This window comes from Amblyraja radiata, chromosome X (genome assembly GCF_010909765.2).
Source record: "Amblyraja radiata isolate CabotCenter1 chromosome X, sAmbRad1.1.pri, whole genome shotgun sequence".
Lineage (NCBI taxonomy): Eukaryota > Metazoa > Chordata > Chondrichthyes > Rajiformes > Rajidae > Amblyraja > Amblyraja radiata.
The window spans coordinates 1,595,421-1,610,289 of record NC_045999.1 but is presented as its reverse complement, the minus strand read 5'-3'; the positions used below and the strand labels follow the sequence as shown (position 1 = coordinate 1,610,289).

Here is a 14,869-nt window from a genome sequence, read left to right as displayed (position 1 = left end):
TTCTGGACTCGCCCAACATTGGGAACATGTTACTCCAGCTTCTTGTGTCTATGTATCTCCAGCTCCTTCCTACACATTTTGTCTATATTCATCCCGCTGGGTTGTAAATGGAACAATGCCTGGATTAAGGAGTAATAGCTATAAGAAGAGGTTAGACACACTTGGATTGTTATCTGTGGGGCATCAGAGGCCGAGGGGAGATCTGATAGAGGTTTATAAAATTCTGAGAGGCGTAGATAGGGTCGACAATATATATTTTCCCCCAGTAATGACAAATACAAGAGGGCAGAGCTTTAAGATGAGAAGGGGGGGGGGGGGGGAGTTTAAAGCAGATATGAGAGGCAGGATTTTTACAGAGAGAGTGGTGGGTGCCTGGAACATACTACATGGGTGGTGGTGGAAGTACAGTAAATAAGACAGCAATGTTAGAGGCATTAAGACAGAGACATGTACAGGCTGGGAATAGATGGATAGATACCATGTGGAGATAATTGGGTTTACTAGGATGAATGAATGAATAGGTTTATTGGCCAAGTATTCACATACAAGGAATTTGCCTTGGTGCTCCGCCCGCAAGTGACAACATGACATACAGTGACAGTTAGGAAAGACACATAAAACATTAATAATAAAACATTATCGATTAAACATGTGAATTAAATAAAATACCAGAGCAGAATACCAGGATGGACAACATAGTGGGCAAAATGGCCTGTTCTAGTGTGTAGGAAGGAACTTAAACCGAAGATAGACACAAAAAGCTGGAGTAACTCAGCGGGACAGGCAGCATCTCTGGAGAGAAGGAATGGGTGACGTTTCGGGTCGAGACCCTTCTTCAGACTGAAAGTCCTGTTCCTATGTTGTACTCTGTTCTGGGGCATATTTTCTCTTATCAACCTCTGTGCTCTAACGGCAGGACTCCAGTCATTAGTCGGTTCCATGCAGTGGACCAGATTTTTTTCTATTAGCGCCCCCTTTAGGAGGAGGTTAAAATATATTAAGTTAATTGACTGCCCACGGTCAAGAGATACAAACTGTTTATTTCTTACCTGAAACGAATGACAGATGCTCCATTAAAATTTAGGGTTCTTCTAAACACACTATTAAGCTGTAAAATAAATACATATATGAAGATTAATTTGAAATCGTTTAATAAATAAACAGCAAAACTATGAAATGTTAACCACACTAACATTTTGAGTGGCCATATCACCGACCATCATGTATTGCCTTTCTGCTGACTGGTTAAGGGTCTGTCCCACTGTACGAGCTAATTCAAGAATTCTCCCAATTTTCCCCTGATTCGAACTCGGAGAATTACGGTAATAGCCGTTCGTAGGTACTCGGGGCTCTCGTGGACATGTATCACAGTGCTGAAAAATCTTCACGAGTTTACCGCGTTTCCCGAGTACCTGCCGTTAGCGTTAGGAGCCACTACGGGATATCCACGAGCTCCGACGTACCCGCTACGTACTTACCACGAGTTTGATTTTTTTTTTAAATCTCGGGAGAGCTCTTGAATTACCTCGTACAGTGGGACAGGCCCTTTAGCACATGACAAAAGCTATTCACTGTACCTCGGTGCACGTGAACTTAACTTTTGTCAAAGGGCAAGCAAATCAGAGTGGGAGCAGGGAGTAGAATTAAAGAGACAGGTCTTCCCCGCCACTTCCATTCCTTCGACCGTGAATGTTCTAATATCATATCTGGTACAAGTACCAGACTCATGGAACATAAAGGCAGGGAAGGAGACCATTCAGCCCAACTGGCCAATGCTAGCAACCAGTAGGGCAAACCGGTCAGCATCATTCAGCCACTCTTAACTAGTTCCCTTTTACAATATTTTCCCCAAACTGTACAGAGCTTTCGGTCTCTGACAACGTGGCTTAAGTTAATAAAATCTACTCAGCGAATCTCCTCAGCGATTCAGAGATGTAATGTCTTTAATTTGTGTACTAGTCATGTCTCTACTATTTATTTCATTCCCCTTACATGTTTATCCGCTACCTGCTAAATTTTTGTAAGGTGTCCTTGAGACTCTTGAAAGGCGCCCATAAATAAAATGTATTATTATTATTATTATTATTATTAATGTTATCCTGCATTTTATTGTTGAAGTGCCAATCTTATACTTAAAGCACTAAATTAAAACATGCCATTAAGAACATCTACTGTAAAACTTAGACAGTATTCCTTAAAAAGGAAAAGAACGCTCCAAAACCTGTCAACGACCTCCTCTGCCAGCGCATTCTGGATGGGATACAGCTCCCTCCACCCCCCTCCAAGACTCACTGGTCAACCTGAGGAGCACCTTCAGCACCAGACTGGTTCCACCAAGATGCAGCACAGAACTCCACAGGAGATCTTTCTTCCCTTTGGCTATCAAACTGTACAACTCCTCCCCCTTCTATCATGGGGTAGACCGAGACTGACTCCCACCCAGGTCTCGCTGCACCTCCCCCTTACCTAACCTAACCCCATTGAGATAATAATCTGCCCCCTTGGTTTTGCCGCCAAAGTGGATAACCTCACATTTATTTATATTATACTGCATCTGCCACGCATCTGCCCACTCACTCAACCTGTCCAGGTCACCCTGCAACCTCCTAACATCCTCTTCACAGTTCACATTGCCACCCAGCTTTGTGTCATCCTCAAACTTCCTAATTCCCTCTTCCAAATCATTAATATATATGATAAACAGTTGCGGCCCCAACACTGAGCCTTGCGGCATTCCACTCGCCAGTCTAGATACACCATATCCACTATCTCTCCTTCATCCATTTTACTTGTCACATCCTCAAAAAATTCTAGAAGATTAGTCAAGCATGATTTTCCTTTCATAAATCCATGCTGACTTGGACTAATCCTTTTACTGCTATCCAAATACCCCATTATTACCTCTTTAACAATTGACTCCAGCATCTTTCCCCCCACCGAAGTCAGGCTAACTGGTCTGTAATTCCCTGTTTTCTCTCTCCCTCCATTCTTGAAAAGTGGGATAACATTAGCTATCCTCTAATCCACAAGAAATGATCCTGAATCTATTGAACATTGGAAAATGATCACCAATGCATCCACTATTTCTAGAGCCACATCCCTGAGGACCCTGGGATGCAGACCATCAGGCCCAGGGGATTTATCATCCTTCAGTCCCATTAGCCTACACAATACTATTTCACGCCTAATGAAAATTTATTTCAGTTCCTCTACTCCCTTAGATCCTCTGTCCTCCAGTACTTCTGGGAGATTGTTTGTGTCTTCCTTAGTGAACTCTTCTGCCATTTCCTTGTTCCCCATAATAATTTCACCCGTGTCAGCCTACATGGGACCCACATTTGACTGCTATTCTTTTTCTCATAACATATCTAAAGAAGCTTTTACTGTCCTTCTTTATATTCCTGGCCAGCTTCCCCTCGTACTTCATCTTTTCAGCCCGTATTGCCCGTTTTGTTTCCTTCTGTTGCCCTATGAAAGTTTCCCAATCCTCTGGCTTCCGGCTACTCTTTGCTGTGTTATACATCTTTTCTTTTAGTTTTATTCTATCTCTAACTTCACTTGTCAGCCACGGTTGCCTCCTACTCCCCTTAGAATCTTTCTTCCTTTTTGGAATGAAACGATCCTGCGTCTTCCAGATTATGTCCAGAAATTCCTGCCATTGCTGTTCCACCGTCATTCCTGCTAGGATCCCTTTCCAGTCTACCTTGGCCAGCTCCTCTCTCATGCCTTCATAGTCCCCTTTGTTCAACTGCATCACTGACACTTCCGATTTAACCTTCTCCTTCTCAAATTGCAGATTAAAACTAATCATATTATGATCACTACCTCCAAACGGTTCCTTTGCCTCTAGTTCTATTATCAAATCTGGTTCAATGGACAACACTAAATCTAGAATTGCCTTTTCTCTGGTCGGCTCCATTACAAGCTGCTCTAAGAATCCATCTCGGAGGCATTCTACAAACTCTCTTTCTTGGGGTCCTGAACCAACCTGATTTTCCCAGTCTACCTGCATATTGAAATCCCCCATCACCAGTTCTAACGTATCATTTCATAAAAAGAAATAGGATCAACGAGAGATTAATAAATAGATCAACAGAGAATAAGGGAACTTACCCCTCTAATAATATCGGAAGACAAGGATCGGAATTCGCGAGAACTTCGATTTCTTAAACTTGCTGTAAAATTACCAACAGTGCTGAAAGAGAGCGGGACATTATTTCCACCCGGAGTTTGTGCGGTTGTAGTTGATTCAGTCGTACTGGAGGTTATTGGTCCAGGTGTAGTTGGTGATTCAGTTACACCTGTAGTTGTTGGTCCAGGTGTAGTTGGTGATTCAGTTACACTTGTAGTTGTTGTTTCAGGTGTAGTTGGTGATTCAGTTACACCTGTAGTTGTTGGTCCAGGTGTAGTTGGTGATTCAGTTACACCTGTAGTTGTTGGTCCAGGTGTAGTTGGTGATTCAGTTACACCTGTAGTTGTTGGTCCAGGTGTAGTTGGTGATTCAGTTGTACCTGTAGTTGTTGGTCCAGGTGTAGTTGGTGATTCAGTCGTACCTGTAGTTGTTGGTCCAGGTGTAGTTGGTGATTCAGTTACACCTGTAGTTGTTGGTCCAGGTGTAGTTGGTGATTCAGTTACACCTGTGGTTGTTGGTCCAGGTGTAGTTGGTGATTCAGTCGTACCTGTAGTTGTTGGTCCAGGTGTAGTTGGTGATTCAGTTACACCTGTAGTTGTTGGTCCAGGTGTAGTTGGTGATTCAGTCGTACCTGTAGTTGTTGGTCCAGGTGTAGTTGGTGATTCAGTTACACCTGCAGCTGATGGTCCAGGTGTAGTTGGTGATTCAGTTACACCTGTAGTTGTTGGTCCAGGTGTAGTTGGTGATTCAGTCGTACCTGTAGTTGTTGGTCCAGGTGTAGTTGGTGATTCAGTTACACCTGTAGTTGTTGGTCCAGGTGTAGTTGGTGATTCAGTTACACCTGTAGTTGTTGGTCCAGGTGTAGTTGGTGATTCAGTTACACCTGTGGTTGTTGGTCCAGGTGTAGTTGGTGATTCAGTCGTACCTGTAGTTGTTGGTCCAGGTGTAGTTGGTGATTCAGTTACACCTGTAGTTGTTGGTCCAGGTGTAGTTGGTGATTCAGTTACACCTGTGGTTGTTGGTCCAGGTGTAGTTGGTGATTCAGTCGTACCTGTAGTTGTTGGTCCAGGTGTAGTTGGTGATTCAGTTACACCTGTAGTTGTTGGTCCAGGTGTAGTTGGTGATTCAGTTACATCTGTAGTTGTTGGTCCAGGTGTATTTTGTGACGTAGTTGTACCTGTAGTTGTTGGCCCAGCAGTTGTTGGTGATTCAGTTACACCTGTAGTTGTAGACTCCAAATTGTTCAAAGTGGTACCTGGAGAAGATAAAATAAATATCTAGTAAAGCAGCTTAATATTATTATATTTTTATGTATATTCTAATATCATATATATATATAATTATGCCTTTCCGACTACTGAGCCTGACCCACTGTGTTCCTATCCCCTAGGAAATCTATGGACAACATTCCCTCCATTTTGTCATGTTAATTTTGCTCATTATTCTGATACTTATCTTTTGGACGCCATTTCGACGAAGCACTTTAACTCCCTGGTCAGTATGGACTCTGTGGGCCGAAGGGCCTGTGGGCTGCACTAAATCTCTCCATCACCCTGTGACTTACTATAACAGAACATCAAAAATAGAAGGGTCTCGACCCGAAACGTTGCCAATTCCTTCTCTCCACAGATGCTGCCTCACCCGCTGGGTTTCTCCAGCATTTTGTGTCTACCTTTGATTTTACCAGCATCTGCAGTTCTTTCTTAAACGTAGTCCAATGCAAGATATTTTTAATTCATTCACAGGGTGAGAACATTATTAGCATTAAGGGGGAATGTGGGAGAAATTTCCTCGATGGAATCTTTATTTCGGACCCTTTCACCATTATGAATAACATTGATCAGCCAACTTCAACCTGCTAGTTAGTCAGAGAGTGATACAGTGTTGAAACAGGCCCTTCGGCCCAACTTGCCCACACCAGCCAACATGCCCCATTTACTCTAGTCCCACCTGCCTGTGTTTGGTCCATATCCCTACGCACCTGTCCTATCCACGTGCATCAGTCTTTGCAACAATCAATCAGGTAGCTCTTGCGTTGTGAAAGTTGCAGCATGATTTATAACACTTACCACCAGAACGGATGGACGATCGAATAAGTGTGACGTTTCCTAACTCTGTGCCGTTTTCTAAATTATTCGCCAATAGGATCACCACCGCGGACTCAGTGAGCGGTGTGGTGGTGTTTTCGTACTGTAGGGTGCAATTTGTGATAATGGATCCATTCCTAGAAGAGATAAATTCACCTGATAATATCCAGTTTAGTTCATATCACATTCTGAGAGCAATGACATAGACTGAGGTACAAGGACCCCCAGATCCCGTTGTACTTCCCCTTTTCCCAACTTGACGCCATTTAGATAGTAATCTGCCTTCCTGTTTTTGCTACCAGAGTGGATAACCTCAAATTTATCCGCATTAAACTTCATCTGCCAGGCATCTGCCCACTCCCCCAACTTGTCCAAGTCACCCTGCATTCTCATAGCATCCTCTTCACAGTTCACACTGCCACCCAGCTTTGTGTCATCTGCAAAACTTGCTAGTGTTGCTACTAATTCACTCTTCCAAATCATTAATATATATGGTAAACAGTTGCGGCCCCAACACCGAGCCTTGCGGCACTCCACTCGCCACTGCCTGCCATTCTGAAAAGGACCCGTTCACTCCTACTCTTTGCTTCCTGTCTGCCAACCAATTTTCTATCCATGTCAGCACTCTACCCCCAATACCATGTGCCCTAATTTTGCCCACTAATCTCCTATGTGGGACCTTATCAAATGCTTTCTGAAAGTCCAGGTACACTACATCCATTGGCTCTCCCTTGTCCATTTTCCTAGTTACATCTTCAAAAAATTCCAGAAGATTAGTCAACCATGATTTCCCCTTCGTAAATCCATGCTGATTCGGACCGATCCTGTTACTGCTATCCAAATGTTCGGCTATCTCATCTTTTATAATTGACTCCAGCATCTTCCCCACCACCAATGTCAGGCTAACTGGTCTATAATTCCCTGTTTTCTCTCTCCCGCCTTTCTTAAAAAGTGGGATAACACTAGCTACCCTCCAATCCACAGGAACTGATCCTGAGTCTATAGAACATTGAAAAATTATCATCAATGCATCCACAATTTCTAGAGCCACTTCCTTAAGTACCCTGGGATGCAGGCCATCAGGCCCTGGGGATTTATCAGCCTTCAGTCCCATCAGTCTATCCAACACCATTTCCTGCCTAATGTGGATTTCCTTCAATTCCTCTGTCACCCCAGATGGTTAGACAGGAGTTTGGAACAAGTATTGAACTAGTAATAGATGACCATAGACATACAGCACAGAAACAGGCCCTTCGGCCCAACCCACCCATGCTGACCAAGATGGCCAATTAGGCTAGTCACATTTGCCTGCGTTGGGCCCATATCCCTCTAAACCTTCCCTAAGATAGACACAAAATGCTGGAGTAAAAGTGGAGAAAAAAGATGGGTGATGTTTTGGGTCGAGACCCTTCTTTAGAGTCTGTAGAAGGGTCTCATCCCAAAACATCACCCATCCATGTTCTCCAGAGATGCTGTTGAGTTACTCCAGCACTTTGTACGCTATTATGTATTAACCAGCATCTGCAGTTCCTTGTTTCTAAATCCAGATCCAGAACCATCTTAAGCCAAAAGTTCAAAGGACACATAGAAACATAGAAAATAGGTGCAAGAGAAGGCCATTCGGCCATTCGAGCCAGCACCGCCATTCATTGCGATCATGGCTGATCGTCCCCTACCAATAACCCGTGCCTGCCTTCTCCCCATATCCCTTGACTCCACTCGCCCCTAGAGCTCTATCAACCTCTCTCTTAAATCCATCCAGTGATTTGGCCTCCACTGCCCTCTGTGGCAGGGAATTCCATAAATTCACAACTCTCTGGGTGAAAAAGTTTTTTCTCACCTCAGTCTTAAATGACCTCCCCTTTATTCTAAGACTGTGGCCCCTGGTTCTGGACTCGCCCAACATTGGGAACATGTTACTCCAGCTTCTTGTGTCTATGTATCTCCAGCTCCTTCCTACACATTTTGTCTATATTCATCCCGCTGGGTTGTAAATGGAACAATGCCTGGATTAAGGAGTAATAGCTATAAGAAGAGGTTAGACACACTTGGATTGTTATCTGTGGGGCAGCAGAGGCCGAGGGGAGATCTGACAGAGGTTTATAAAATTCTGAGAGGCGTAGATAGGGTCGACAATATATATTTCCCCCCAGTAATGACAAATACTAGAGGGCAGAGCTTTAAGATGAGAACGGGGGGTGGAGGAGTTTAAAGCAGGATTTTTACATAGAGAGTGGTGGGTGCCTGGAACATACCACATGGGTGGTGGTGGAAGTACAGTAAATACGACAGCAATGTTAGAGGCATTAAGACAGAGACATGTACAGGCTGGGAATAGATGGATAGATACCATGTGGAGATAATTGGGTTTACTAGGATGAATGAATGAATAAGTTTATTGGCGAAGTATTCACATACAAGGAATTTGCCTTGGTGACATACAGTTACAGTTAGGAATGACACATAAATCATTAAACATTAATAATAAAACATTATCGATTAAACATGTGAATTAAATAAAATACCAGAGCAGAATACCAGGATGGACAACATAGTGGGCAAAATGGCCTGTTCTAGTGTGTAGGAAGGAAGTTAAACCGAAGATAGACACAAAAAGCGGGAGTAACTCAGCGGGACAGGCAGCATCTCTGGAGAGAAGGAATGGGTGACGTTTCGGGTCGAGACCCTTCTTCAGACTGAAAGTCCTGTTCCTATGTTGTACTCTGTTCTGGGGCATATTTTCTCTTATCAACCTCTGTGCTCTAACGGCAGGACTCCAGTCATTAGTCGGTTCCATGCAGTGGACCAGATTTTTTTCTATTAGCGCCCCCTTTAGGAGGAGGTTAAATTATATTAAGTTAATTGACTGCCCACGGTCAAGAGATACAAACTGTTTATTTCTTACCTGAAACGAATGACAGATGCTCCATTAAAATTTGGGGTTCTTCTAAACACACTATTAAGCTGTAAAATAAATACATATATGAAGATTAATTTGAAATCGTTTAATAAATAAACAGCAAAACTATGAAATGTTAACCACACTAACATTTTGAGTGGCCATATCACCGACCATCATGTATTGCCTTTCTGCTGACTGGTTAGCACACAATAAAAGCTTTTCACTGTACCTCGGTACACGTGACAATAAACTGAACTTTTGTCAAAGGGCAAGCAAATCAGATTGGGAGCAGGGAGGAGAATTAAAGAGACATGTGACTTGACTTCCCCGTCACTTCCATTGCTTCGACCGTGAATATTCTAATATCTTATAATGTTATATATCATCATGCCTTCTGACCACCGAGTCTTCAGAGCATTTCTCTTTTGAAAGATTGAAATGGCTCTGTCTCTGACAACGTGGCTTAAGATAATAAAATCTACTCAGCGAATCTCCTCAGCGATTCAGAGATGTAACGTTATCCTGCACTTTATTGTTGAAGTGCCAATCTTATACTTAAAGCACTAAATTAAAACATGCCATTAAGAACATCTACTGTAAAACTTAGACAGTATTCCTTAAAAAGGAAAAGAACGCTCCAAAACCTGTCAACGACCTCCTCTGCCAGCTCATTCTGGATGGGATACAGCTCCCTCCACCCCCCTCCAAGACTCACTGGTCAACCTGAGGAGCACCTTCAGCACCAGACTGGTTCACCAAGATGCAGCACAGAACTCCACAGGAGATCTTTCTTCCCTTTGGCTATCAAACTGTACAACTCCTCCCCCTTCTGTCGTGGGGTAGACTGAGACTGACTCCCATTCACCCCCCCTTCCCCCTCCCCTCCCCCATCCCCAATCCTTTCCACTCATCACTTTAATTTCACGTTTCATGTATTTTGTGGGTTTTATAACTGTTGGCAGATCAATTTAACCTCCTGGGATAAATAAAGTTACATAGAAACATCGAAAATAGATGCAGGAGTAGGCCATTTGTGTCCACATGTGGTCTTACCAGAGCCCTATACAACTGCAGAAGAACCTCTTTACTCCTATACTGAAATCCTCTTGTTATGAAGGCCAACATTCCATTAGCTTTCTTCACTGCCTCCTGTGCCTGCACGCCAACTTTCAGTGACCGGTGTACAAGGACGCCCAGGTCTTGCTGCACCTCCCCCTTGCCTAACCTAACCCCATTGAGATAATAATCTGCCCCCTTGGTTTTGCCGCCAAAGTGGATAACCTCACATTTATCTATATTATACTGCATCTGCCACGCATCTGCCCACTCACTCAACCTGTCCAGGTCACCCTGCAACCTCCTAACATCCTCTTCACAGTTCACACTGACACCCAGATTTCTGTCATCTACAAACTTGCTAGTGTTGCTCCTAATTCCCTCTTCCAAATAATTAATATATATGGTAAACAGTTGCGGCCCCAACACCGAGCCTTGCGGCACTCCACTCGCCACTGCCTGCCATTCTGAAAAGGAGCCGTTCACTCATACTCCTTGCTTCCCGTCTGCCAACCAATTTTTTATCCATGTCAACACCCTACCCCCAATACCATGTGCTCTAATGTTAGTCACCAGTCTCCCGTGCAGGACCTTATCAAAAGCTTTCTGAAAGTCTAGATACACCATATCCACTGGCACCCCTTCATCCATTTTACTTGTCACATCCTCAAAAAATTCCAGAAGATTAGTCAAGCATGATTTTCCTTTCATAAATCTTAGCCGACTTGGACTAATCCTTTTACTGCTATCCAAATACCCCATTATTACCTATTTAACAATTGACTCCAGCATCTTTCCCCCCACCGAAGTCAGGCTAACTGGTCTGTAATTCCCCGTTTTCTCTCTTGCTCCGTTCTTGAAAAGTGGGATAACATTAGCTATCCTCTAATCCACAGGAACTGATCCTGAATCTATTGAACATTGGAAAATGATCACCAATGCATCCACTATTTCTAGAGCCACCTCCCTGAGGACCCTGGGATGCATACAATCAGGCCCAGGGGATTTATCATCCTTCAGTCCCATTAGCCTACCCAATACTATTTCACGCCAAATGAAAATTTCTTTCAGTTCCTCTACCCCCTTAGATCCTCTGTCCTCCAGTACTTCTGGGAGATTGTATGTGTCTTCCTTAGTGAAGACAGATCCGAAGTACCTGTTCAACTCTTCTGCCATTTCCTTATTCCCCATAATAATTTCACCCGTGTCAGCCTACATGGGACCCACATTTGACTGCTATTCTTTTTCTCTTAACAGCTTTTAATGTCCTTCTTTATATTCCTGGCCAGCTTCCACTCGTACTTCATCTTTTCAGCCCGTATTGCCCGTTTTGTTTCCTTCTGTTGCCCTATGAAAGTTTCCCAATCCTCTGGCTTCCGGCTACTCTTTGCTGTGTTAGACATCTTTTCTTTTAGTTTTATTCTATCTCTAACTTCACTTGTCAGCCACGGTTGCCTCCTACTCCCCTTAGAATCTTTCTTCCTTTTTGGAATGAAACGATCTTGCGTCTTCCGGATTATGCCTAGAAATTCCTGCCGTTCCTGTTCCACCGTCATTCCTGCTAGGATCCCTTTCCAGTCTACATTGGCCAGCTCCTCTCTCATGCCTTCATAGTCCCCTTTGTTCAACTGCATCACTGACACTTCCGATTTAACCTTCTCCTTCTCAAATTGCAGATTAAAACTAATCATATTATGATCACTACCTCCAAGCGGTTCCTTTACCTCTAGTTCTATTATCAAATCTGGTTCAATGGACAACACTAAATCTAGAATTGCCTTTTCTCTGGTCGGCTCCATTACAAGCTGCTCTAAGAATCCATCTCGGAGGCATTCTACAAACTCTCTTTCTTGGGGTCCTGAACCAACCTGATTTTCCCAGTCTACCTGCATATTGAAATCCCCCATCACCAGTTCTAACGTATCATTTCATAAAAAGAAATAGGATCAACGAGAGATTAATAAATAGATCAACAGAGAATAAGGGAACTTACCCCTCTAATAATATCCATAGCCAAGGATCGGAATTCGGTAGAATTTCGATTACTTAATCTTGGATTAAATTCACCATCAATACTGAAAGAGAGCGGGACATTAAATGCCCCCGGAGTTTGTGCGGTTGTAGTTGATTCAGTCGTACTGGAGGTTGTTGGTCCAGGTGTAGTTGGTGATTCAGTTACACCTGTAGTTGTTGGTCCAGGTGTAGTTTGTGATTCAGTTACACCTGTGGTTGTTGTTTCAGGTGTAGTTGGTGATTCAGTTACACCTGTAGTTGTTGGTCCAGGTGTAGTTTGTGATTCTGTTGTACCTGTGGTTGTTAATTCAGGTGTAGTTGGTGATTCAGTTACACCTGTAGTTGTTGGTCCAGGTGTAGTTGGTGATTCAGTTACACCTGTGGTTGTTGGTCCAGGTGTAGTTTGTGACGTAGTTGTACCTGTGGTTGTTGTTTCAGGTGTAGTTGGTGATTCAGTTACACCTGTAGTTGTTGGTCCAGGTGTAGTTGGTGATTCAGTCGTACTGGAAGTTGGCAGTTCAGGTGTAGTTGGTGATTCTGTTGTACCTGTGGTTGTTGATTCAGGTGTTGTTGGTGATTCAGTTGTACCTGTAGTTGTTGGTCCAGGTGTAGTTGGTGATTCAGTTGTACCTGTAGTTGTTGGTCCAGGTGTAGTTGGTGATTCAGTTGTACCTGTAGTTGTTGGTCCAGGTGTAGTTGGTGATTCAGTTACACCTGTAGTTGTTGGTCCAGGTGTAGTTGGTGATTCAGTTACACCTGTAGTTGTTGGTCCAGGTGTAGTTGGTGATTCAGTTACACCTGTAGTTGTTGGTCCAGGTGTAGTTTGTGACGTAGTTGTACCTGTGGTTGTTGTTTCAGGTGTAGTTGGTGATTCAGTTACACCTGTAGTTGTTGGTCCAGGTGTAGTTGGTGATTCAGTCGTACTGGAAGTTGGCAGTTCAGGTGTAGTTGGTGATTCTGTTGTACCTGTAGTTGTTGGTCCAGGTGTAGTTGGTGATTCAGTTACACCTGTAGTTGTTGGTCCAGGTGTAGTTGGTGATTCAGTTACACCTGTAGTTGTTGGTCCAGGTGTAGTTGGTGATTCAGTTACACCTGTAGTTGTTGGTCCAGGTGTAGTTGGTGATTCAGTTACACCTGTAGTTGTTGGTCCAGGTGTAGTTGGTGATTCAGTTACACCTGTAGTTGTTGGTCCAGGTGTAGTTGGTGATTCAGTTACACCTGTAGTTGTAGACTCCAAATCGTTCAAAGTGGTACCTGGAGAAGATAAAATAGATAAATAAATATCCAGTAAAGCAGCTTAATATTATTATATTTTTATGTATATTCTAATATCATATATATATTATTATGTCTTCCGACTACTGAGCCTGACCCACTGTGTTCCTATCCCCCAGGGAATCTATGGACAACATTCCCTCCATTTTGTCATGTTAATTTTGCTCATTATTCTGATAATTATCTTTTGGACGCCATTTCGACGAAGCATTTTAACTCCCCCACCCATTGCCACACTGGCCTTTCTGTCCTGGGCCTCCTCCATCCGAGCGCAAATTGGAGGAACAGCATCTCATATTTAGCTTGGGCAGCTAAATGTATGAACATTGACTTCTCTAACTTCAAGTACCCCTTGCTTTCCCTCTCTCTCCATAGAGCTAGTGTGAGCGGGTGATCGCTGGTCAGCATGGACTCTGTGGGCCGAAGGGCCTGTGGGCTGCACTAAATCTCTCCATCACCCTGTGACTTACTATAACAGAACATCAAAAATAGAAGGGTCTCGACCCGAAACGTTGCCAATTCCTTCTCTCCACAGATACTGCCTCACCCGCTGAGTTTCTCCAGCATTTTGTGTCTACCTTTGATTTTACCAGCATCTGCAGTTCTTTCTTAAACGTATTACAATGCAAGATATTTTTAATTCATTCACAGGGTGAGAACATTATTAGCATTAAGGGGGAATGTGGGAGAAATTTCCTCGATGGAATCTTTATTTCGGACCCTTTCACCATTATGAATAACATTGATCAGCCAACTTCAACCTGCTAGTTAGTCAGAGAGTGATAGTGTTGAAACAGGCCCTTCGGCCCAACTTGCCCACACCGGCCAACATGCCCCATTTACTCTAGTCCCACCTGCCTGTGTTTGGTCCATATCCCTCCACACCTGTCCTATCCACATACATCAGTCTTTGCAACAATCAATCAGGTAGCTCTTGCGTTGTGAAAGTTGCAGCATGATTTATAACACTTACCACCAGAACGGATGGTTGTTGGAAAAAGTGTGACGTTTCCTAACTCTGTGCCGTTGTCTAAATTATTCACCAATTGTCTCACCACTTCGGACTCAGTGGGCGGTGTGGTGGTGTTTACAAACTCTAGGGTGCAATTTGTGATAATGGATCCATTCCTAGAAGAGATAAATTCACCTGATAATATCCAGTTTAGTTCATATCACATTCTGAGAGCTATGACATAGACTGAGGTACAAGGACCCCCAGATCCCATTGTACTTCCCCTTTTCCCAACTTGACGCCATTTAGATAGTAATCTGCCTTCCTGTTTTTTGCTACCAGAGTGGATAACCTCAAATTTATCCGCATTAAACTTCATCTGCCAGGCATCTGCCCACTCCCCCAACTTGTCCAAGTCACCCTGCATTCTCATAGCATCCTCTTCACAGTTC

At 43.4% G+C, this 14,869-nt stretch overlaps 1 protein-coding gene and 2 long non-coding RNA genes across 3 annotated transcripts in view; all 3 read right to left on the bottom strand.

Annotated features, from left to right (window-relative positions):
- Nucleotides 1-14,869, bottom strand: part of LOC116968264 (mucin-2-like) — a 77,192-nt gene that overhangs the window by 13,309 nt on the left and 49,014 nt on the right. The window contains exons 21-24 of the mRNA XM_033014965.1: nt 12,527-12,862; nt 4,454-4,595; nt 4,114-4,231; nt 1,050-1,108 (exon numbers count right to left, since the gene is read on the bottom strand). Coding sequence (XP_032870856.1) covers nt 1,050-1,108; nt 4,114-4,231; nt 4,454-4,595; nt 12,527-12,862 — 655 coding nt within the window. The remainder of the gene's footprint in view (nt 1-1,049; nt 1,109-4,113; nt 4,232-4,453; nt 4,596-12,526; nt 12,863-14,869) is intronic.
- On the bottom strand, nt 5,180-6,387 carry LOC116968267. The gene is made up of 2 exons (XR_004410441.1): nt 6,202-6,387; nt 5,180-5,387 (listed from the first exon to the last, which is right to left on the bottom strand). It is a non-coding gene; the product is annotated as an uncharacterized LOC116968267 (long non-coding RNA).
- On the bottom strand, nt 13,132-14,454 carry LOC116968268. The gene is made up of 3 exons (XR_004410442.1): nt 14,439-14,454; nt 13,367-13,444; nt 13,132-13,198 (listed from the first exon to the last, which is right to left on the bottom strand). It is a non-coding gene; the product is annotated as an uncharacterized LOC116968268 (long non-coding RNA).